We start from the raw sequence: 25,683 nt of genomic DNA on the forward strand, positions 1-25,683 counted from the left end.
CAAGACTAACAGCCTAAAGAACTATTAACGGCCCATAGAGGCACTGATAGCCATACCTCAATAGAAGATGAAGCAAAGACTGATGCTATACTTCGAGTTTTGTTGTTGGGCTATAAATGTTTCTTTGATTTTTCTCCTAAGAGGGTGTTGCTGAGGGAGCTGGGCCTTGGGGTAATTTAGATCACAAAAGCCCAGCCTCTGAGCAGCATTAATATGTGGATATCTGTCACGGCAATAGATTTTTTAGGTCTCTCTTGTTCCATTGGAAATTTTGGCTTGATGCTGGTGCTACACAGTTCAGGGGAGTGACGAAGAACATCGGGGAATCTCCCTTTAAAACATGGTTAGGTTTAGGGCAACAGACATCATGTAAATCAGTCCAGTAGTAGTTGAGATACTTCTTTCTAAATGTGATTTAGAACTAGGCCTTCAAGTGGAAATATTGGTCTGCTGGTGATAAAGCAAAGGTCAAAGGGTCACCAAAAACATCTGATTTATCCACTGTGGTACTTTAATGTCCAGCAAATTCTGTGGTATCTGGTCATTTGTTCACAATGTATACAATGTTACATTTTGTCCTGAGGATGGCAGTCGAGGCTGAATTACCAACAACGCAAAGTGGGCACTGCCCTAGCAACTCAGAACGTCCTGAAAGGTCCAGACTTGGTTTCTGCAAATTGATTTAAGATATGTTTAAGAGTATGCACCACCAGACCCCAATATAAACTGACGTGCCAGAGGCCTTAAGGTGCCCTGCTTCATTATCTGACCTCGAGGCCCTGCCAAAATCTTGTTTAAAGGCTTTAATTATTTAAGTGTTGCACCTGTATACGGAAAATCTGGGGCCAGATCGATTCACATCAACTGAGCGGAAAATTCTGTTATTTGGATAAAGAAGAAATCAATCAATCAGGCCGCACCTGTTGGTCATAGCAGGAAAATACAATTCAAAGCTTGCACAGAGAGGCCATATGGAATGTCTCTTTCAAAGTGAAAAACACATCGTCAGTGATACCAGATGTTCTATATATGTCTATCTTTCTTCAGCCTCATATAGGGACATCTTTCTAGTTCAACTCCCTCAGATGAGAGATTCAGACATGTTACCTAAAGTTACACACACTTAGAAATGTATATAAAAGATTGTGGAATGTACATGAGATAGGAATACAATAGATTATCTAAAGTCATTATACAATATCAACCTATCATTGAAAAACTGTACGTCTTGGACAGAGTGTGGGACAATCACAGGGTTAATAGGAGAATAGTGATGGCAGGGTCATTTCTTTTCACAGTTTTCTTTCCTTCGAGTTGAAACGTGAATGTATTCGTTTTGATACATTTTTCAAAATATGGTTTCAGTTTCTTTGTGACACTCACTTATAGTACATGCATGTCTGACAGCTAATGCTGCCCGCTCCACAAAACTTCTCTTTAATGCATTACCAGTCATTATATATAAGTTTACATTAATAAAGATAAAATATTCATTCTGACTGACAATCAGCATCCCACTTGTATGTAGGTAGGTTATATAAGCTCAAAATGATGTTACAGAAATGTCACTGACCAACCATCTGTCGTTTTTTGAGGGGAAAGACATCCCAGTTAGCTCCACAACCTTCTGCTGCATTCATGTGGTGTTGGGATAATCTAAAAAATGAGTTACCAGTCATATTTCATGGCTCATCTGATCTGTTTCCTTTGCTCTTCATTATTACCATGTTTTTTAAATACTCTGAGCAATAAAATTCAACGTACTGTATTTATATTGTTCCCACATTACAACTTAAAGCTCATCAGCACACGGAAGTCCAAAGAACAACTTGCAATGATAATGCACTATTGGCCTTGGCTGACAGAGTCTGGACTCTGGTTCAATTCAATTGGTCCTCATTTGTTCATTTAGTGCCTTTGCTGTACTACATTGGGACAAATTATGGGTTCATGAGCACTCGCACCTTCAGGTGTACAATTTTAAATCTTGACATGTGTGTTGTTGCAGTGATGATGGTAGGACACCAAAATCTGCAGGAATCCTCCTCTCGAGACTGTGAATACCCACACAAGACAGCAAGGCAAAATGGCCAGCAGGCACAGACAAAATGATGGACTGATTATTTGTGGAGAGAAAAACAAATCCACATGCTGTTAGCTTACCTAGACAGTTGACTGATGTGCCTACTGCATTCCGTGGTCATAGAATTTCATAATTATCAACACTGGAGTAATTTATCCCTGTATCTATTAACAGCAGAGGTATCAATGGAGAGATATTCAGACACTGAGTCAAAGTAGTATAACAAATGCTTTCTAGTGCAGTTAACTGTACTGAGTGAGTAACTTCCAGATCTGTGACTCCCACTCATCAAACTAAAGATAGGCCCTGGAGTCCCTGGCTTTCAGTCAGAGCAGCACTGTGATGATTTGCTGTACCTGAGAAAAAGCCTTCCCTGCTCTGAACCACTTTCATGCTACATTGTATCCTATCACACCCCTAAATATCTGTAAAGATTGGGTAATTGCCTTCCCACTGTTACAAATGCAGCCTCAGAGTCTGTGTGGGGACCTTGATGCCAAGGAACACTGTACAAACAGAAACAGTGTGTGAAAGAGGAAGAAATAGAAATAGTGTGAGTTCTCACTCTTTGACTGCTTTGCCTCAAACACTGACATCGAAAACATATCTGAAAGTGGAGTTGGAGACTTTGTGCTGATGGTTAAATGTCTTCTTCTTCTTCTTCTTCTTCTTCTTCTTCTTCTTCTTCTTGTCTCTCTGCATCCCTCTCTTTAGGCCCACTGGGATGGCCTGACTGGGAGAATCACTTTCAACCGGACCAATGGCTTGAGGACAGACTTCGACCTCGATGTCATCAGTCTGAAGGAGGAGGGGCTTGAGAAGGTTGTGTGTCTTTAATGTGTGTGTTTGTGCATGTGTGATCCACCTGGTATGACAATATGATGATCAGATAAAACTAAAAAGTATTTTTTATACACCACCATTGCATAGAAAAATAAATGATTAAAATGAAATGACCTTTTCAGAGCCCCATCCATTTCTGTGGGCGGGCCCAGCATTCAATAATTATATTGTACAAAACTTTAAATTCAACACTTGTGGTTTTTGCTTCCATTTTTCATAGATTTAAGTTTAAGACTGAGTTTTTTTAATGCACTCAATCGATATATTTCTCTCAAATTTTGGTTGTAAATTTGCTAAAACCTGTGTCAGTGAGCACTTCTCCTTTTCCAAGATAACCCATCCACCTGTTAGTTGTGACATATCAAGATGCTGATTAAACAACATCATTACTACACAGGTGAGCCTTGGGATGGTCACAGTCAAAGGTCACTCTAAAACGTGCAGTTTGATCACGCAGCACAATGCCACAGATGATGCAAGTTTTGAGGGAGCGTGCCATTGGCATGCTGACTACAGGAATGTCCACCAGAGCTGTTGCTTGTGAACTAAATGTCCATTTCCAATCATTAGCCATCTTCAAAGTTGTTTCTGTATATTTGACAATACATCCAACCAGCCTTACAACCGCAGACCACATTTAGCAATTGGTTTGCACACCTGCAGATTTTCTGAACAAACTGCCTCAGGGAAGCTCATCTGTATGCTCACTGTCCTCACCAGGGTCTTGACCTGACAGCAGTTTGTCACCATAACCAAACTGTTTTGAGGCTGGTTGGATGTACTACCAAATTCATGGAGACAACATTGGAGACAGCTATTGATAGTGAAATGAACATTCAGTTCACAGGCAACAGCTCTGGTGGACATTGCTGCAGTTTACATGCCAATAACATGCTCCCTCAAGACGAGGGACATCTGTTGTACTGTGCTGTGTGATCAAACTGCACATTTTAGAGTGGCCTTCAATTGTGACCATCCCAAGGCACACCTGGGAAGTAATAATGATGTTTAATCAGCATCTTGATATGCCATACCTGTTAGGTGAATGGAATATCTTTGAAAAGGAGAAGTGCTCTTTATCATGGATTCTAACAAACTGTTGAGCAAAATTTGAGAGAAATATGTCTATTGAGTGCATGATAAAAGTCTAAGATCTTTAACTTAACTTAAACTGGTGAAAAACCAGGCCACCAAAAACCATTTGTAGACTTGTAGAAAGAGCTTCCATTCCATGTAGAAAGAACAAGCACAATGTATATGAGGGGAGAATGGAGACAGTCTCCAATACAAAATTGATAATGCTGTTATCCAGTGAGAGCAGAGCCATAAGAATCTAGAATATGTAAATAGCTAAGTAGACTGTCTCATGAGATCCAGTGTGCCTCGCAAGACAAGTTGAGATACTTCACCTCCTTTTGCTCAATTAACATACCGCCAAGTCAGCTGAAGACTTGAACAGTAAAAAAAAACAAAACATGTTGGTTCATGAAATTGACATTTTTCATAGTTTTGAGCATACAGCAGCTGCCCCAGATCCCAAAACAAATGTTTTAAAACTTAGCAGAGTTCAGTTGGGTTTAAAACCATTGACAGTGTTTCAGAGTTGAGATGAGCACCAAATACCAGAATGTTTACAGTGTCACAGTGTACCACACCGCGTTATTCAGACATGTTCAACTCGTTCTGTATTCAGCCAATGCTTGTGCACAGAAAATATTATGAAATTTTTTGACTGGAAGTCATACTTAATATGCATTTGCAGAGTAGAAATGCAATTTTAGTGTGTATACTTAAGACAGCTTTTAATAGTTGTATAGTTTATTCAAATCAAACTCACCAAATCAAGACGCAGTGTGGATATGAGATACATTTCAATCATAGCTGACAGTCTGTCCTGATACAGTGCTAGCTTGTCCATATGTACATTGAGAGAGATATCAATTGCTGTGATCATTCTTCCTGTGCATGCTGGCCATGGAGAGATCACTTGTTAAAGCAGCAACACTGTAGAAGAAAGGGGGGAAAGGGGTTGTTAGTGTTTCCCTTTTACTGCTTTCTTACTGAGCCACGGTGGGGGATACTTCCTGTTTGTTAGTGCATCCGCGTTGTTGCTCAAGAAGAGTTCAGTCTCACTGCAGAGGGAAATTTTGTCTCGTTTTTCTGTTGTTGTGTTTTTTGTGTGATTTTGACTGCTGGAAAGTTTTGGGGTCTTTTTTGCAGGCTGGGTTTATTCAACGTAAATGCCAAGTGACAGCCAACAGTACAGACGTTATATCCAGTGAGCTAGCAAAACACTCAGACTCTGTTTGTTGCTTGCCAGGAATTCAAACTTCTTTTTCTCTTATTTTATTTACAACCATCTCAGATTTGCTCCTGTCTCTGTGCATAATAATGGCAGAAAAGACAGTTTCGTGATTTTTGGGGGGGATGTTCACAAAGAAAGAGGACATTGACAGTTATGGGACATAAAGACCAAAAACAGCACCAACAAACCCAAAACAAACATGAAAACAAACAAAAAAACAAGGGGCCTCAGTGCTGAAAGAAGGTTGGTAAGACTAATAGACCTATGAGTTTGAGGGCTTACCAAAAGCAGAAACACTGCATACTGAATATTTTACAGGTCTGGAAAGTTGTCTTGTCTTTGTGGCTCAGGTGGTAGAACAGGTCATCCACTTATTACAGATTTGGCAGTTTGATCCCAAGCTCTTCCTGTAAATATGTAGAGGTGTCCTTGGTCAGCCCAGTTGCCAGAAGTAAATGTTGGCATTGTGTGTTTCTGCAAACCGTGGATACTTTACATTCACATGTCATTAGTATCCTACAAACATTTCTAAAATGATGTAGTATTTTAGCTGACTTTTTCATCAGGAGGCAGAGGGGGTGGTGGGTGGTTATCCTTTTTTTTACGAACCATAACCTAATAGTTTTTGTGCCAAAACCTAGCCACTCGTTCACCAAAGCATCTTTCAAAAGTAAAGTTTCAACATATCCACCACATAGTAATGTGCAAATGTAATGTGTTTGTGAATTGCAGAATTGTACAATACCGACATTTACTCTGGTGATTGCATTAGGCCCGTTTCCACTGAAGAAGTTCCTGGTACTATGGGGGCAGGAACTACTACAGGAACGTCCTCTCGCTTGGCCCTCTCAACCGCCGTGTCTCCACTGAGAGTGGAGTCGGAGGAAGGTTCCTGTAAAGTTAGCTCTGGATGCGATGTAATTGTTGCGCGACCATTTTGACTGGGGCGACGTAGGGACACCGTTAGCTGATAGCAGTGTCTGTAATAACTCACTAAATGGCCCGTGAAGAAAATATTTTTTGAGCTAACTGGAGTAGTTTCATGTCGTAACGTTATCCCACAACAGGAGGCTTTTAACAGATGACGTCCTGATGTAGCTGATGCTTTCTAGACATCGTGACTTCCCATAACTGAATAAATACCACACATAACAACACAAAACTGCTTTGCTCGCTCAATCTTGTTGTAACTAAGATATCCGCTGGAAAAAATATTTTTTTCACGGGCCATTTAGTGAGTTTTTTTTAGATGGCGGCAGAAGCTATATGAACAAGCTAACCCTTGTCTGCTGAGTTTTAAAAATGCCGGCTATTTTGTTGCTTTCTGTTGTCGTCACATCCCTCCTTGAGTATATCCAATCAGCACCAAGTAAACCCCAAGCCCCAGCCAGGAGTCTTTCGGGGCCATTCTGAGTACCTACTCCAAGGCAGGGACTTGAACTCTGTCCTTCGGGGGTGGTTCCTGCAGTGGAGACACGCACCAACGGACCCGGCCCCGTAAAATTACCCCGAAGTTCCTGCGGTGGAAACGGGCCTATTGCCTAGGGCAATACACTGAATCTGAAGTGTCTCCTGACAGGCAGGCCAGCTTTTTGCATGGCAGTTTCATTGCCATTTGTGTGTGCATGTGTGAATGGGTGAATGAGAGGCAAATTTACCATTTATCAGGACAACCATAATGGCATTCCCCATCAAAATGATTATTGGGTAAAAAGCTATGCTTTTTATTATTCCTTCACACCGGCCATAGCCCTGGCAGGAAGCATTATGTTTTAAGGTTTTCCGTCCATATGTCCCACTCTTGTGAGCACAATCTTTCAGAAATGCTTTTAGAGAATTTTGTTCAAATTTGGCACAAATGTCCACTTGGACTCATCGATGAAGTGATTACAGTTTGGTGGCCAGATGCAAGGTCACTGTGACTTGCATCTGTGCTGACTGTATAGCTCCTCAGCGCTGCTGGGGAAAAGATGTGTATGAAGCATCCATGTTTTCACAGTCATGCACATAAACTTTAAGTGCAACTTGACTTATGTGCGTAATTGTAGGTTTACAAGTAATCTCGGAGATATGTGAACCTGCATGTATTTATTTGGCCAATGAGTGCTTTGTAAGATGATGCATTGCGATGATGCAAAAGTTGAGCAGACCAGCTATTTTGCAAACACACTTTAAATAGAGGACAATATCATGAATGAGTGGGCTGCAGTTTTTGACACAGTGCTAAATGTCCTTTACAAAGTTCTTCTGCAGCTCTACATGGAAATGCTAAGAACTGTAACTTTAAAAGATATCAGTTGATATGGCTAACATCCAAACAAAATCCAAACCCTACCCTGAATGTCATTTAGAATGCATCATGCCATGGCATGGCATGCATCAACATGTGTTTGTGTACTTCTATGAATAGGTGCATCTTACATCTTTTCCTTGGAATGGCATCTCCAGCAGCCAATTTAAGATTCATGAGATTATCAGCAGGAAGATAACCTGCTCACACCGCTGTTACAAATAATATTCTCCAATGCAACTGCAAACACTTCACACTTCAGCATCCTCACTGGTGCGCGCCTCTCAGTAGCTCCTGACCTCTGGTCTGTGTGCGCCTGCACCTCCATGAATAATTTACTCTATTAATAAAAACCCCTTCAGAAGCCCTCCAGCCTCATGAAGCCTGAATTAAAGAGTTGATTTGCAATTACAAAGCCTATCTCTAGCCCTCGTGCGGGGCATCAGTTGAGGCCTAAGGAGTGTGTGGCTGGTGTGGGTTGGAGTGTTTGTGGTCCCTGTGCTCAGGTCGATGGGGTTGGATAGGATGCAGGTGGGGGTGCTGACAAGGAGGCTTAGGTGTGCAGACTTGAGGGAGAGCTGAAAGAGGACAAGAGAAGCCTTGAGGCACGATCCAATAGCTTCCCTTTCCTCTTCTCCCTTCTTGCCTCCCCAGGATGTTCCCCTCCTCAGTGTTGTTCTCCACCAACCCTGCAAAAGGCCACGGGGCCAGTCCAGATCCCAGATCATCTCTAACATTATTCCCTGTGGGAGTCTAGAAGAAAGTGCCCCCTGACAGTGTTGAGGGTTCACACAGCTGTCAGCTGTGTCCTCAGGGTGTTGCACATTATCCTCCATATGTACCCAGAATAGAAAGAGGAGGTATGAGTATAGTATATGTCTATACTGTACATGTCTGCCTGTATTTGGTTGTGTTACCAACTAAAAAAAAGTTAACAAAATGTTGTATCCTCTGTTAATGTATACATAAACAACTGTACTAGCCCAGTATCCCTTGCAATAACATTCCTAATGGGAGATTTCATTTTTCTTTCATATCCCCTGCCAGTGCAGGAAGAGGTGAGTCATTCACTCCTCAAGGAAGAGGTCTGTGGAGGTTGGGGTGGTAGATGGTCATGAAGTGCACATGATTTTAATGGAAAAGGCCACAGTTTGTGTTCAACCACAGACCTTCAGTATTAACCAAAACCATGATCTTTCCCTAACCTCAACCAGTTATTTAAGTTGCCTAACCATAATCATACCATACTGGGCACATACAACCATTGTAGAGAGCAAGAATTTTAAAAATGATAGCATTAGATGGAAGTAAATCAAGGGGCCCTATCTTACACCCTATCCAAAAAGCACAGCACAGCTGTCATTGCTAGTTTCAGACTGACACAGTTGTCAATTTCACTGCCAACACCCACGCTGTGTAAGTTGTACCCATCTGTGCATCCATTGGCATAAACATCTTAAAATGAGGTGTGGTCAGGCACATCACTGGCACATTCTATTTTGAACACAGGTATGTGGCGTGTCAGAGGAGAAACGAGCCGTTCACAGCCCACAAACCTCACCGCACTTTAGGGACTGTTCTTTACTTATGAAGGGGAGGAGGGTGGCTGGTTGATTCTTATTTTATTTATTTAACGCCGTTGGTTATATCAGAAGCTAAATGTTTAGCTTTGTTTCCTCTGTCAAGTTTATAACTACAGTTTTTAGTTTTGCTGCTAAAATGTTCCACAATATTTGCTGTGACCTTAAACTCTAACTGCTCTTATTGCATTACTACTGTCTGGCTTCTGCATTATGCTGAATCTGCCATATAAATAGCAGTGTACCAGGTGTAACTGGCTTTTAAACGTAATAGGAGATACGACTCTGATTGGTTGAATTTGTGTTACACCCAAAACACACCTGTGATTAATTAAGGGACTCAATACAACTTTTTTACCCCATGTGCCGTACTTTGCACCAAGATTATCTGCTGTTTAACTGGCAAAAGTAGAATTAAACATGCCCTAAATGCACTTGCGCCATGCATTTAGATCATGCAGTACAGACTGTTTAAATAGGGCCCATTGTCACTGAATGTCTAACAGTAGTCGGGTTTCCATCCACCTAATTTTATTCGCATTTTTAACAATTGTGAAAAAAAACTTGAATGGAAACGCCAGAAATTCGAAAAAAGGCTGAAATATCGCAAAAAAGTTTTCACGCCTGGAGGGGGTGTCAGCGTATCGATATTAGGAAAATGCGACTTTTGGCAATGGAAACAGATTTAGTGAATAAACAATGACATAGGCTACCGAATCCTATTTCTACTTCACACACACACCTGTGTGAACTTAGAGAGAGGTAATTACTCCAGTGTCAGGTGAGTGTAGGCTATTTCACAACTTACCTGAATAGACTGGATGTGTTGAATACCGCTGCATCATGTGCGCTGCCTGGTGTACCAACACAGACGTCACAGCATTATGTAGGCTACGCTGACAACGCTGATATGAGTGTGATGAGAGCTCTCGCAATAGCCAAGAAGTTCCCAAGGAATCTCTCCATCTCGTCACAGTCATGGATGTGCTGGTAATTGTTTACATCAGTTGTGGACATGAGACGTTCTCAATGATGTCATCTCACGGCGCCCTCTTCTTCTACGGGTGTTCTTTTGCATTTTTATTTTTCATGAGAAGTGCCACCTTCTGCTCGACCTGTTGACTCCTAATATTCGCAAAACAATAATGAATGGAAATTCGCATTTTCTTTTGCGCATTTTCACAAAATTTGCTTAAATTTGCGATACACTTGGATGGAAACCCAGTTACACTTGCAGAGCTGTCCGACATCAACATTCTTTTCTGGCAGTAGGGTTGTTACTGCAGATCTATGCAAAGTAGAGTATTAAGGGTAATCATAAGTGGCACAGGGTTGCAGAGGCACTGATACTTAACCATTTCAAATCTCAACACCATGTTCCACGGCCCTGTGCATCAAAAAAAGATGACTGACTAATCTAAGACATAATGTTCCTCCCAAAAGTAAAAAAGAAATGCATCAAATGTCTCCAAACATTCAGGATATTCACTTACATCAAGGCAGGGCAGCATGTTCCAGCCTTGAATTGCTGTTGCTATAGATGTTTTCGTATTTTTGTACAACAATTACACTGTCCAATCAGAAAGCAGAAATAGCTATGGTTCTTGAATTCCATTGGTTATTGCTCTTTCTACATATCAGAGCAAAACTGAAACCCACAATGAGCTTCATGTTTCAAAGACAAATTGCCACTGCTTTCATTATAAATGCTGTGTGTGTGTGTCGGCATGCTGTGTCACATTGTTCTGTATGTCTGTATAACTGGTATTTTAAATGTATCTATCTGTCCTGGAACCAGTTGAAAAATTGAACAAGTGTATTTTGTTTTGCAGATTGGTACCTGGGATCCTCCAAGTGGCCTAAACATGACGGACAACCAGAAGGGGAAGACAACCAATGTTTCTGATTCCTTATCCAACCGGTCCTTGATCGTCTCCACCATACTGGTACTTTATTTTTTCATTTGATCTATATGTTTTTTGAACTGTTGCTGGAACACTTGCACCACTGCTAGGCAAATATAGCTGGCTTAGGCATTACTCTGTTACCTAACTATCGGCCTTTAGTTACATAAGGTATGCAAGAGGTGATGGTATTCCCTGTCTCAGTTTCAGAGCAAACATACTAAACTTGTCCATACACTGTTGGAAATACTGTGCAGTATGCGTCAAAGACACAGTATTACTCCTTCGATTCTGTCCACTGGCCAAAGAAATGCTATGTTTTTTGCTCGCTGGTATTGGTATTTTTGGCATCAAGACTGAATTACAAAGGGGGCAAAGCAGGGGATATCTGCAGTAAAGCTACTGTGTGAAGTCTGTTGTGGGTTGTGTACCTGGAGGGCACTTAAAGGTAACTGGATGCAAACAAATAGTGACAGAAACATTGGGTGGGGGTTGGGGTCCAAACTGCATTTTTTGCCCCGTGGCCCTCTAGTGGTTTAATCCCAGCCTGCTCTCATTTTAAGGATGTCAAACACAGATGCTTTGTCATGTGTCTCATCGTGTGATATTGACGACAACAGCATCCTTTGGCCTCTCTTTGAGACGCATCAAGTTCTCAGCTAATCCAGCATAAATCCCTCCAGGGCAATATTTGATGCTCAGAGTACCTGACATAGTAAAAACAGCAAGAGAGACCACTTAGGGTCGGAGGGAGAGGTGGTGGACGGGGTCACCCAGGAGACCGGAGTTTGTGTCCAGTGTGAAACCGAAAGTCAATACCTTTTTGACGCAATGTCCCGTAACTTACATTCGTTGTCACTTACTTATGTCATTCATGTGACATATTTATGTCATGTTCTGCACTTATATCCCTCTTCCACCCGAATTAGTGTGAGTGTACACAGGTTTTTTTAAATGCAGGAAAATCCACTAACAATGGGCTTTAGACTGCTTTCCCATTGCCTGTAGACTATATTCACGTGACTCTACAGTAGATGAGCATGCCTTTCTGTTTTTTGATACAGTTTGTCACATTCACCCTTACAATGGGCTAGAAAACAGGTTAGTAAATAGTACATAACAGCATGGAGGCCAGTGAAAATGTTAAGGTGGGTATTTCCTTTGGTTTATCTCTTATTTATTTAGACTCTTTCAAACTTGGTGCAGACTAATTTGGAACGATGTCTGAGCCCTGCACACAGATAGTATTTTGTGGTGGCGTATTATTGCATCTCGCTGTGTATTTCCATCACTGCCGCTCCAGCCTATAAATACCTGTGGCTACTGCAGAGTCATTTTACCTGTGTGTAAATGACGATTGTAACCTTTCCCATTAGATAAAAAAGCCAGATGTTAGCGGGTGTTAGTTGGGTTTTATTGCACAGTGGGAAAGAGGCTTTTATTTAATCCCCGTTTTTTTCTAAACCAAACCAGGCTTGTTGTCTAAACCTAACTGCAAGGGCTTCACATTTTACATGCCTCACCTCGGAGACAGCTTTACATACAGATACTAAAGGGTGAGTCTCACAGAGATGCCCAAGGTTGCCTTCAGCATCAGTATCATACGCCAGAGAAAGCATCAGTATTTGATGACCTGGGATGAGAATGTGTTGTCATATTTTCAATAGCATAAAGGCCAGAGGAAAGGTGTGCCTAAAGCTTAGTGCAAACTACAGGACTTGGTCCACGATTTGCCTTCTCCGGACAAATACTTGCTTGTACGAGTTCGGGCATAATATAATCAGTATTGAATCAAAATGCAACTGGGTTTCAGTCTGCTGTTATTGATAGACAGAGCATAGCAGAAACATAGCAAATAAAAATAGTGAAGAAAACAAAGAAGTAAATAAGGGTAGTTAATGTACTTTACAGTGAAGCTATTGAAAGCTCATGATCCAGGTCAGGGTGGGTTTTGCTTAGTACAGTTATCCACCCAACAGTGATGGGACATGCAGAAGGAAACAGAATGAAAGTGTTAGCCAATGAGATGCTTTTCTCATGGTCCATATCAGTTGAGTCTTTGGTAAAGAAGTAACACACAGACCCATTTGGTAAACATAAACCTGTTGTGTGCAGTTCACTGATGGTATCTAAAAGGATTTCTGAGTAATGAAAAAGATTCAAACAGTTACCCTTCACTTCCATTTTGGGCTGACAATGTGCAAATTAAATATTGCAGCTTTAAATGTCTGTTTATAGCCAAATCAAATTGTAATGGGGCTTTATGTGGGACCAATTATAGAAGGCTAAAACAGCTCTCAGCCATAACAGACTTCCTCCAAAGATGTCATTATTTTTAAGCTTTTCCTCTTGAAAAATCCTTCACTGCTTTGCCTGAGCTGCCCTTTCTGTTTAGAGCACTTTCTGGGGATGCTGCTCTCCGACTCAATTGAAGTAGAGTACCCCAAAGCACTGCACTCCCAAATTGCCAGTTGACTTCACCACTGTGGAGGACTCCAATTTGGTGGGAGCAGGCTCAGGCAGGGAAAATTGACTGATTGATTGTCCAATAAGATTTCATGGTTTACGGCTCTGCCTCCTACCGACCAATTTATCAGGCATATTGTGTTATTGTCTCTCTTGCCAGTGGTGCCAAAATCCCAGGAATTCAGACATAACTTTGAGAAGAGGCAGTCAAATCTGTCTATCTGTATCTTTATGGCTGAAATTTCCTCTAGTGATATTGAGCAGCAAAAGAATATCACATAATACATTTGACTAATACTACTATGGAGGTCATGGCCTTGTAATAGTTTGGGCTGAGTCTTAGTCTGTCTTTATATTCATTCAATTCAAATAAACACAAGAAGTTTGTGCTTTAGAGAAAGGATCGGCACTCAGTGAATAACCTCCTAAACCCTATGATGCCCAGTGAGCAGTGATAACTAACATGTCTTGGACATAAGATCAGAAGAGGACATGGTTTATACCAGAAGTCATGTTAAAGGAAAATGTTACATTTTCTAACCTAAAATTCATTGGCAATAAAATTTATTGGCATATGATTCATTATGAAGTATATTTCCACATCCAACTTACATTTTTCGACTATTTTTCACTGAATGATATTTTGATTTTAAATTAAGGAATTAACACAGACCACAGCAAAACAACTACAGGTTTTAAGCTTAATTTTGATTTACAGGCAGGGGTGTAGCTTCAAATTCTGGGCCCTATGAAAATGCAGTCAATCCAGCTGCCACTCTAGGCTTTTGTCTCGCTACTCCCGAGTTTCCCTGTCAGTGATAGCTGGGAACTTTGACACACGTCAAGGGTCAACCCAATTGTGGTCGGTAAAGCTTACTAGAAAATACCACAGTTATGGGTGGGCAGGTCAATATGTGGCAAAGCAGCATTCTGAGCAAGTTATTAATAATTTACAGAAACACTGCGTGCAATAGTCCACCTTCCACCTTCTTGTCACACCTTTGACAGCACCACGCTCAGTTTTGTCTCTGTCCTTGTCTCAGTTCTGACAGTTTCTACAAAGCATAACGGTGACTCTTAAAGCGTCACTGGGTGCAGTATTAAAAAACCCAGACTGGTGCACACCATAATAGTCAGCTCTCAGTTCGTTCCCTGCTGTGTGGAGGTGACTACGGAATAGTGATCACTTTTCAATAATGTGTAGTACCTGAAATGACCAGTTAGTAAATGGGCATTTTTATCTTGCGCTCAAAAACAATGATATGAATAGATCTAAAGAAACATAAAGGCTGATGAACAGATATGTCAGTCATGATCTTTTTCCCCCAAATAATCACAAGCAACTTCAGGTAGAAAAAATAGGCCTATTTGTTACCATGGCATTATTTGTGTTTTCCCGAAAAACGTATTCAGATTTTGGTACATACTTATAAATTTAGACTATTTAGCAATAATAAATTTAAGACTATTTAGCAAATAATAATTTTAATTTTAAAAATGACCTGAAGTTAACCTTAACCAGAATTGCACACTTGGCAGTTTAGTGGCTTGAAACAACATAAAGGCAAATTCAAGGTCTACTTACTCATTTTTGTACAGAGCTTTTAACCATGTCACTCAGTTTGTTCAATTGTCATAAAGATGGATCTGTCGACCTGAGTTCAGTGGCTGTTGTAGTTTCATCCAGAGCACCTTCAGGACTTTTTGTATGTGTTGGCTCAAAAAACAAGCATCGGTGACCATGGATATTGGTAGTTTGACAAAACAGAATCAACTCAGGGTCAAATGCCCACTGAATATTACAGAGTTGTTCATGAGTTGTCCTGTAAGTGGGATCGTGATGAGAGAATTTAAATCTCAGTCAAAGTCAAGACAAGCCACATTGATAGCCAAACATTACAAATTTGTCTCAGAGAGCTTTACAATCAGTCCATCATATGACATTCTCTACCTGAATTAACCCACCAGAGTGTGCCAAGGCAAAAATAAGCTTTGAGACCCTTTTGACCCCAACATTTTATCCATCTACCCTGCACTTTTGTGTAGTATATGGCTGCTTCACAGTGATGAAAAGTCTCCAGTAAGCCACTGCACACAGCTGTTGTTCACCAAGACACAGTCACAGCATGAAACTCTCCCAAAAAACGGATTAAAAAAGGGAGACACTTTGTGAGTTGGTCAGTGTATTCTTAAATTTGGACAGAGCTGGGCTAGCAGTTCCACAGCCTCCAGTGTTTATGCTAAGCTACGCTGATCATCTCTCAGTTCTAGCTCCATACTGTTAATGTAAATGTTAAACTTCCTTCAAGGGCCCTAAGTCAACAGCTTGCTCTCAATACACACAGGACTAAGGAAAACAACAAAATTCAATTAATTAAATTAACACACACTTATTGCCAAACAGAGGACCTGGAGCTGTTGTTTTTCTGGCACCAAACAATTTACTTACCCTCCATCCTGAGCGTACAAACATATGCATGCCTTTACTCTTACAAACAGCAGGCAGAGACCATGTACCATGTGAGGGAAACTTGTAGAAGCAAGTCAAATTAAAGCCATTTACGATCCTGTTATTGAGGAGGCAAGCGTAAAAATAACAATATCAAGTAAATTGCGGGTTGTCATTATTTATCGTGGGCCTTCTTTCCTTCCGTGCGTGCTGTGAAGTGATTGGATTGCAGTTATTAGCAAAGACTCTCCACGGCTGTAATTGCCATATCAGGACTGAGTCATGGGGAGATGTGTGATGGCTGTGAGCAGCGAGGAAAAGAAGGGAGGGCTGACAATAATTGGGTTTGTTACATTTGATTGATGCACACTTTCATCCAGCTTCTCATCATTTTCTCAGGGATTATGTACTATAAAACATGATGTAATTACTGTTGAGATCTTGGCCTATCAACAGTTTATCTACTTTGGAAATCACTCCTGTAATGTTGCGGTGGAAATGAAGTACCTTTAGGCTAATGGCTGGGGCTGCAGATAATATACTGTGTAATGTCTTAGAGAGAGCAAGGAGCAGGGCTGCTTCCACTTCCACAGAATCAACCCATTTTCAAACCACTGCAGAAGAATAGTAGAGCTTTTTTCACACTGCTCTAAAACACACAATAATGGACAAACTCTGGGTTAGTGATGAAAAACATTATACTGTACATTTAATTGAAAAGTCTTTTTGTTGAAACACAGGAAGGCAGCAGTGGCTGAGGCAGCTGCCTCATCATAGGTATAACATTTAATGATTAAATATCTGTTGTTGGGCCAGCTGTTGAAAGTATTATATCATATTTGATCATTTTTAATCAACCTCAAGAATTGCTAATATTATGCTTGCTGTCAAATAAGTCATCCAAACTAGACAACTAAATGCGTTGTTTATAGCTGCCTTTTAAAGGGAACAATGTGCTTTCTGATCTGATGCCTCTATCAGTGGGGTGATATAGATTGTCCAACCAAATCACCAAAATAAATGTTGGTATTGCACATTTTTGCAAACAACGGATATGTTGTGTTTGTTATCATGTCACTGATAAAATGAAACTTTACAACGATGTGGTGGTTAATGTGTGGTTAGGTTTAGGCACAAAAAGCACTTGGTTATGTTAAGGAAAAGATCATGTTAAAATACCTTGTTTTAGGGGTACAATCCCTGCTGAAAAAGCGGCAATGTCTCAATAAAAAACAATTGTTTTTCATGGCACTATCCCAGCAGGAAAAGCAGCAAATGTCTTGATGAAAACACTTTTCATGGCACTATTCCCTTTGAAAAAACAGCATTGGGTCACTACAAAACACCCACTTTTGCCACTGGAAAAACAGTGATTGTACACCACAGAGCACCCACATTTGGTGCCTAAAAAGCAGCTGGTAAAATAGCAATGCCATTGGAAAAAAAATAAAAGTGACAGGTTGCTACAAAACATCCACATTTGCTGCTTAAAAAGCAGTTGGAAAAACAGTAACAAGTTGTTACAAATCACCTATGTTTTGCCTTAAAATCCCATTTTTTGGTTTGGAATAGATCATATTTTGGCTTAAAATACACAGTTTTGAGATCACAGTCCCTACTGGGAAGTTCCATGGTCTGTAGCTTGGCAGGCATCACACCATCCAGCAACCTCCCTATGACTAAGTCAGCTTCTATATTACGTCACTTTAGAAATGCTGATATGACACGTACGAAAAGTACAAATGTAATGTATTTGTGGTTTCCAGAAATGTACAATATCAATGTTCAAAACCAACAAACAAAACCAAATATTTTTTTTAGCTGTCACTGTGTTTCCAGGTGGGATGGTACCAAGAAAAGTTTTTGTTTTTTTTGTTGTTGTTTTTTTTTTACCAAGAGATAATTAAATAACTGCATTTCCTGTTGGGATAGTGTAACCAAAAGCTTCATTTGTTACATATGAATTGTATAAATATTACATATTTGTAATACCAACATTTATTTTGGCAAATGTGTTGTCCTTAAACATCTGGTCACTGTAGTTTATATCAAGTGTAACTGAAACAGAAGAACAAAGAGCATGTGTTGGGGACCATTTTCATCAGTGGATTTATCTACATTTGTTGCTCTGTTGGGTTTTTGTAGCAAATGGATGGTGTATGTGGGACTGAGTCAAAATAATCCACAGAGTCTGTGTTCATGGTTATGAGGAAACGTGTCACCCGGTGCAACAGTGTGGCTCACTGATGTGTTTTAATAGTTTTTGTACAACAGTGGAACTTGATGGTTCAAAGGCAGAAGATATATCAGGCATTAGTACACACACTTTACTTGTTAGTAGATACCTTCATGGTTTCTGTGGCCATGCGCACAGGATTGAATGTTAATAAGTCTTTATTCAAAGATATTACACAGCTACAACCACCTACACATGTCATATTTTTGGTATGTAAGCTCTGATTTTCACTATGCAGTGTTAAAAAAATCTAAGATGACTAATGTGAATTTTGAAGATGTGGTGCCTTGTAATATTGTCTGCATTAAACTGTTGACACAGCCCACCTCAGATCAAAAACAAAATAGTTGAAGCCAAAATATGTGGAGATAAATAATCTCTTTGCATTTACATATAAAAAAAACCTTATAAAAAAAAATAATGTTTTTAGATTTGAATTAAGGTGAAACTACTTAACACAAATTTCTTGTCGAGAAGTTTATGATGATGGGTTTGTCTTCACCAGCAGGTGTTTAGTACATTTTATATTGCAAACAGTTCATTGGAAAATTGGAACAGAATTAATGATGTGACTTTTATTTACTTTTATTGTGCAATCTATCAATTATCAAACCAAATCTGTGTCCTTTCTCTTCAAAAACAGGAGACACAGAGAGAGAGAGAGAGAGAGAGAGAGAGAGAGAGAGAGAGAGAGAGAGAGAGAGTAAACCCGGTGATTAAAATGTTTGGCTGAAAAATGAAACAACCTCTGGTCCTAGATCAGGTCTCATTTCCATTTGGCTGTGAATACTCTGGGCAACTGTTCTTGGACAAGACATGAGGAAATGCAAACAAGCTAGTGCCAGACCCCAAAGACCTTCCAGGATGTATCACATTCAGGAAAGAGACAGATGTGGAAAGATAATTAATAAATAGGACCAGTTGCATTAATCATTAGATCATACTAACAACTAAGTACTGTAAAGGATCATTAAGCTCAATGCCCGAGCTGTCGAACAGATGTTGTCAGTTTAACAAATCCTGATGATTATCTGCTTCATGATGCATCTTACTTTTCTAAAATATCTTTCTTCTCTTTTTTTTGCCCATACTAGGCAACAGTACTGTAACTGCACAAATAGACGTACATCGAAATCCAAACAGTGGCTGGCTTGAACGGAATTTCTTTGACTGCAGTAAACACAATAAAAGCAAAAACACAGATAATGATACAATGAAAATACAACAGACAGCAGACAGAGGCAAGTATTTAAAAAAAGAAAAAAAAGGTCACAGATAAAACAAACCCATAAGAAGCAATAAAAGGAGGTAAAAACATTTAATCAGTCAGCCAAAGGCCTGTCTGAATAAAAATGTTTTAAGTTGCTTCATAAAAATAGTACAGGAATCCGTGGATCCCAGAGAGAAGGGGAGAGCGTTCCAGAGTTTGGGAGCAACAGCTTGAAAAGCACAATCACCTCGGGTTTTAAAATGGGTCCTAGGGATGGTGAGTAAAATCTGGTCAGAGGACCTAAGAGTCAGATTGGGCGAATACGGGAGAAGGAGGCCGGCAATGTGGCATCTGACCATGTAAAGCTCTACAAGTTAAAACCAAAATTTTAAAATTAATGCGGAATTTGATCGGTAGCCAGTGCAGAGAGGATAAAATTGGTGTAATATGTGATCTCTTGTTACTACTGGTTAAAAGCCAAGCAGCTGCATTCTGGACAAATTGGAGCCGGTTCAAAGTGGTTTGGTTTAAACAGATAAAAAGAGCATTACAATAATCTAAACTAGAGGAAATAAAAGCATGAATAATCATCTCCATCTCAGCTCTGGTCACCACAGATCTTAATTTAGCAATATTCCTCAAATGGAAAAAACAAGAGCTAATAAGCTGACTGACATGACTGTCTAGGGACAAGGACTGGTCAAGAATGACACCTAGATTTCTGACGGTACATTGAGCATGAGCACTTAAAGGCCCCAAAGAATTCTTAATGACACAAATGGAGTGTTCTGGGGCAATTATAAGTGATTCTGTCTTTTTAAAATTTAACTGGAGGTAGTTGTCAGACATCCAGCTTTTAATAGCATCCAAACAATCATTTAAAATAGACAATTGGCTGGACTCATCAGTTTTAAAAGAACAGTATAGCTGAATATCATCAGCATAAAAAATGATAAAAGATTCCGCTGTACTGACTAATAATCTGTCCAAGAGGCAGCATATACAGGGAAAATAACATGGGACCCAGAACAGAACCCTGCGGGACACCACATGACAACGGCACTGCGTCCAACATAAATTGGCCAGCAGCGACTGAAAAACTCCTTTCAGTGAGATATGAGGAAAACCAATCTAGAGCAGACCCAGAAATACCCACTAACTGGTTTAACCTGTTTAAAAGAATGCCATGGTCAACCGTATCAAAAGCAGAGCTAAGATCCAGAAGCACCAGTACAGAGCATTTCCCACCATCAGCTGCCATCATAATGTCATTAGTAACTTTAAGCAGGGCTGTTTCTGTAGAATGCAATTTACGGAAACCTGATTGACAGGAATCATACAAGCTGTGAGTTTCTAATACAGCTGTGAGCTGCTCTGCAACAACTTTTTCAAGCAGTTTGGACACAAAAGTCAGCTTGGAAATAGGCCTGTAATTAATCGGGAGGGTGAGATCTAAATTTGTTTTTTTCAGCAAAGGTTGAACTATGGCATGTTTAAAATGACTCAGGACAGAGCCAGTTAAAAGAGAGAGATTAATAATATCTAAAATAGTGGAGCCAATTGAATTAAAAACACTTAAAAACAAGGATGAAGGAAGAATGTCACAGGGGCCAGAAGAAGGCTTAATTTTGTGCACAAACTTAGTAATGTCCTGTAAGGAAACAGGAGAAAAGGAGCTCAGATTAGTGGAGCAGGGAACACTAAAGTTATGATGGTTTGAAGATGGGAGGATATTCGCTCTGATATCACAGACTTTATTCACAAAATAGTTTAAAAAGTTATTGCAATCAGTATCAGAGAAGACAGGCACTTGTGGAGCAGTAGGAGAGACAATGGTGTTAATGGTCCTGAATAAAACTTTTGAATTTCCTTTGTTAGCAGAGATGAGGTTGGCAAAATAAGCAGTCCTAGTATCCCTTATCATATTGTTTAAACAGATTAAAAGCTCTTTAAGGTGCAGCTGATGGACCTCCAGCTTAGTAGATTTCCATAAATGCTCTAGTTTTCTACATTTTCGCCTAAAGCTGTGGATTGACTCATTGATCCAAGGTGAGGAATTGACAGATGGTATAAGTCTGGATTTAAAAGGAGCCACTATATCCAAGACAGAAGAACACTGTTTATTAAAAGACTGGACAAGGGTCTCCACATCATTAAAATTAGATAGCACATCTGAGTTAAATAATGTAATAAAATTTTCAGACATATGTTTTTGAGGCAGCAGCTCCACATTACAGGAAGCATTAAAAAGAATGCACTTATGATCACTAATAAGGAAATCCTCCAGGCAAACATCATCAACCATTATACCATATGAAAGAACTAAATCAAGTGTATGTCCAGCATTGTGTGTGGGCCCAGAAACATGTTGAGTAAAGTTAAAAAACTCAGTGATGCTAAGAAAATCAGATGCAGCCTTAGAGGTTGCATTATCAACGTGGAGGTTAAAATCACCAAGAATTAAAACTTTGTCCAACTTTATAACTGAAGATAAAAACTCAGTAAAATCAGAAAGGAAAGGACCAGCTGGGCTAGGAGGTCTATAAATTAAAATACAATAAAAAGGCTTCAACTGTCCAATTTTTGTCATGTTAAGTTCAAAAGAGGGGAAAGACTCAGTGCTGACTAAGCGACAGTCAAAGCGATTTCTATGAATCACTGCAAGACCTCCACCACAGCCTGACGGCCTCGGCGTGGTGATGGAGCTGCAGTCTGCAGGACAGAGTTCATTAATGAATGAAAAATCCAAATTACGCTGCCAAGTTTTGGTGAGAAACAGAAAGCCCGTGTTCTCCCTAATAAATAAATCCTTAAGGAGAAAAGTTTTATATGAAATGGAGCGGGCATTAAGGAGAGCCATAGCAACAGCTTTTGTTAGATTGTCCGAAACTCCCAAACTGCAAGTAAGTTTGTCTCTCTGCTGTTGTTTTTTAGATAAAGCCTAACATTAGTTATGAGAGCAACCCGTCCTCATTCTGAAGTCATCAAATATCGTCACTTGGTCATTGATTTGCGTGTCAGACAACAATGAGGCATCCTTTTGTGGCGGTATGATATGGCATTGGGCATTGTCAGCATAACCAAAGTTAAAAGTAACTTTAACCAGCCCGATTCTATGTTAAAAGCAACAGCATAGAAAAAAAGAAAAGATGTAAAAAAAAAAAAACAAAAAAAACTATGTATAGACCCATCAACGTATTCTCATAGAATGGTTGGTATGACATCCAACTAAAAATTGCATGCACAATTGTTTGATACCCTACAAAATAGCGCCCCAAGAGTGGCACATTACATACTATCTTAACTTATCTCTAACTTATTTTTCGTAGGATATCGTAAGCACAGATTGTTAAAACAGCCTGAGACCCATACACATGTAATCATCACTCATGACCCACTGCAAGTGTGCGGCAGTGTATTTTTCTAAGACTCTGAACTCTGTCAGTATTTTCTTATTTTCTTCTTATTTTGCTGTGTTTGGGATGTTACTGGGCACAGCATATATGCAAGGTTGAGACTTAATATAAAGTAGCGATCAGACTGTAAGCAGCACTCAACCAAGACAAGGCTACAAAAAACAAATGCAGAGACAGTGCCTAAAAATGCAAATATAGCGAGGGGGTCGGTGGTGTGCTTCAGGGTGGGTTGTGGGTCTAGAAGAGTGCTGTTTGGTTTCTCCTCCTGAAATGTTTGGAACACAGATGTGGCATGACACGTCTGCTGCAGTGGACCACAGCAGAGCACATCCATTATGACCAACTGAGGCTGCTACTCTGACCATGGAAGCTATCTGTGCAGGCTTCATGCAGCGCTTCTCTTTTCTTCACCCTAAATGCAGCTCCAATTCTCCAACAGGTAAAGACTACACAGGACTAGTACAAGTTCATATAGCCTTTATGGTTCCAAATACTACAAAACCAACACAGTGAAGCTGGCAGCAACCACACGCTACAAAGATAGAATCTGTGTCGCAGGTAAAAACCACGCTTCCCTCCGCCTTCGCAACGTGTCCTGACCATGCACCATGTATGTCGGTTGTTTCACAGATTATAGGCAAAACATGCTGGTTTTGCCCCTCCCCTAAAACTCCTCTCCTTCACGCCAAAATGGTGACAGAAAGTTGATACTGAAAAAAATAAATAAAAATCACTGAAAAATACAAAATAATGCAAAAAAATAACAAAATAAAATAAACATTTTTAATGCTCGTGTTTTGTATTTCAGAGGAACATTTTTCAGTGCCAGTGTTTGCTTTTTCAACACCAAATTTTATTTTCTGTCACTACAGAAACCAATGTTGCCATCAGTTGATGGGTGATAGAAACCAGATTGTAATTCAGTTAAGTGAAATGGCATAGAAGAGACAGTCATTGTTTTTACCAATGTCCATTGAAAAATTTGTCTTTGTTTGATAACTGAATAAATTGTCCTTTAATAGCCTTAAATTTGTGCAAGTTGTCATGGCCCATTTTTTTGCTGAACAATTTTTCTTTTAATTAATCTGTGAGGGTTGAATTAAGTTTACTTTTTCCTCAGTGAAATAACTTATGGAAGTTTATTCCAATAACAACATACCAAACTATAATGTTATGACAAGACAAGTTTCTCTTTGCAATGAGATACAGTGGTATGTCATAGTAAGAAAATGATGTTGTTATGACAGGAGTATCTTCGTAAAATGTTTATAGCGATATTATATTATAAAGCTATATTTATATATGTCAGCCATGACATATGTATATACGTGTATATATATATATATATATATATATATATATATATATATATATATACTGTATATATATATATATATATGTGTGTGTGTGTGTGTGTGTGTGTGTATACTATTCAGTATCTCCCTTTGTTATGTTAAACCAATGGGCAGTCTTAGAGGGCACACCAGCGCATGCTGAGAGCACCTGGATGACTTGCTTTGCTCTCTGCTGCATGGAGGGGAAATCAATAATACTAAAATAAATGTTTAAAAATGACTCAAATCAGGCAGTATCATTTGTTTTTGCTGAGGCACAAAATCCATTGTTTTTAATTTGTTGGAGAAGAATTGGCTTGGTTTTGTGTTTGAGGAGAGTCTGCAGAGAGGCGCGGATGTGGCATAGCTTTAATTAGGTTTGTTTCACAGAGATACTCAGCTTCTCCTTCACTCTATCTTTTTAATTAAAGATGCTCCGGCCTCCGTCTGCAGCCAGCCTCGCGGCGGGAGACACAAGGGAGTGTGCGTGTTTGTGTTTGTATGTGTGTTTGTGTATTCAGGGTGGCAGGGGAGGGGGTGACCCTGTCCTAAAACTGACAAATGTTTTCAGTGGTTATCTGATCAAGTCAAAGCCATATTTAAATACATCATGTATATTGAATACAGTTAGTTAAGTGATATGAATGTACTTTACAAAGTTTTTTGTAAATAAATTCAGAATAGCAGAATAATTACATTATAATTTCATTATTTTATATATCCTCAGTAGTTTTGACAAGCAACAGTTTTAAATTTACCATTGAGGGATTTATACATGTGTACAGGCTGTTACCACCTGCTTTTATCATACTTATAAATGTGCAGGGGGGAAAAGGTTTTAACCATTTTATTACAGTATAAAATTGTTTTAAGTTTATAAATATCCTCAGTTTCAAGTTTATTGTTTAATATATTTCAATATCACTAGTTATAAATACACTTGTGCAATTTTTACACTAAAAATAAAGCTGCGTTCACACCAAACGCGAATTCGCAAATTCGCGCGTCAAGATTACATACAAAGTCAATGCAAAGACGCGATTAGACGCGAATTCACGCCGGGTGGCGCGATGGACGCATCTAGCGCGATGTGATGGACGCGATAGAGGTGAAATTCGCGTCCAACGCCTCATCGCTCGAGTTGAAAATATTGAACTTTTGAGGCGAATTCGCGTGACACTGTGCCGCGAAAGCCAATCAGCGTTGAGACTCTCCCAACGTCACTGGCGTGTGTGAACAACAATAAACTGCTGCTCACAGGAGACAGATGGACAGGCGCTCCGCAGCTGAAATGGAGCGCCTGTAGTTGGTGTCCTGCCGGGAGATCCTGGTGCCAACCCTCGCCAACAGGTCTTCAAACTGGGGCCCAGTCAGCCTGAAGTACTGCTGAAAGCGGCTATCATCCAGACAGAGTTCCTGGAGGAGGTGGTGAAACTCGCCAAGCTGGATGCGCTAATGCAGGATAGGGTGAACCCAAAAACAACGGCGTTTGGCCCTCCGACGCATCTGGGACTTCCAGAGCAGGTACAAAGCAGCAATGGTGGTTATCTCAGCCATGGTCTTCAGT

The 25,683-nt window shown here is 39.9% G+C and overlaps 1 protein-coding gene across 4 annotated transcripts in view; it reads left to right on the forward strand.

The window, feature by feature from the left end:
- The window catches only part of grik2 (glutamate receptor, ionotropic, kainate 2), a 450,636-nt gene that overhangs the window by 286,898 nt on the left and 138,055 nt on the right, over nucleotides 1-25,683 (forward strand). For all 4 annotated transcript variants that reach the window (XM_049583125.1, XM_049583128.1, XM_049583127.1 and 1 more), the window contains 2 exons: nucleotides 2,798-2,905; nucleotides 10,934-11,047. In XM_049583125.1, the coding sequence (XP_049439082.1) occupies nucleotides 2,798-2,905; nucleotides 10,934-11,047 (222 nt within the window). The remainder of the gene's footprint in view (nucleotides 1-2,797; nucleotides 2,906-10,933; nucleotides 11,048-25,683) is intronic.

This window comes from Epinephelus fuscoguttatus, linkage group LG8 (genome assembly GCF_011397635.1).
Source record: "Epinephelus fuscoguttatus linkage group LG8, E.fuscoguttatus.final_Chr_v1".
NCBI lineage: Eukaryota > Metazoa > Chordata > Actinopteri > Perciformes > Serranidae > Epinephelus > Epinephelus fuscoguttatus.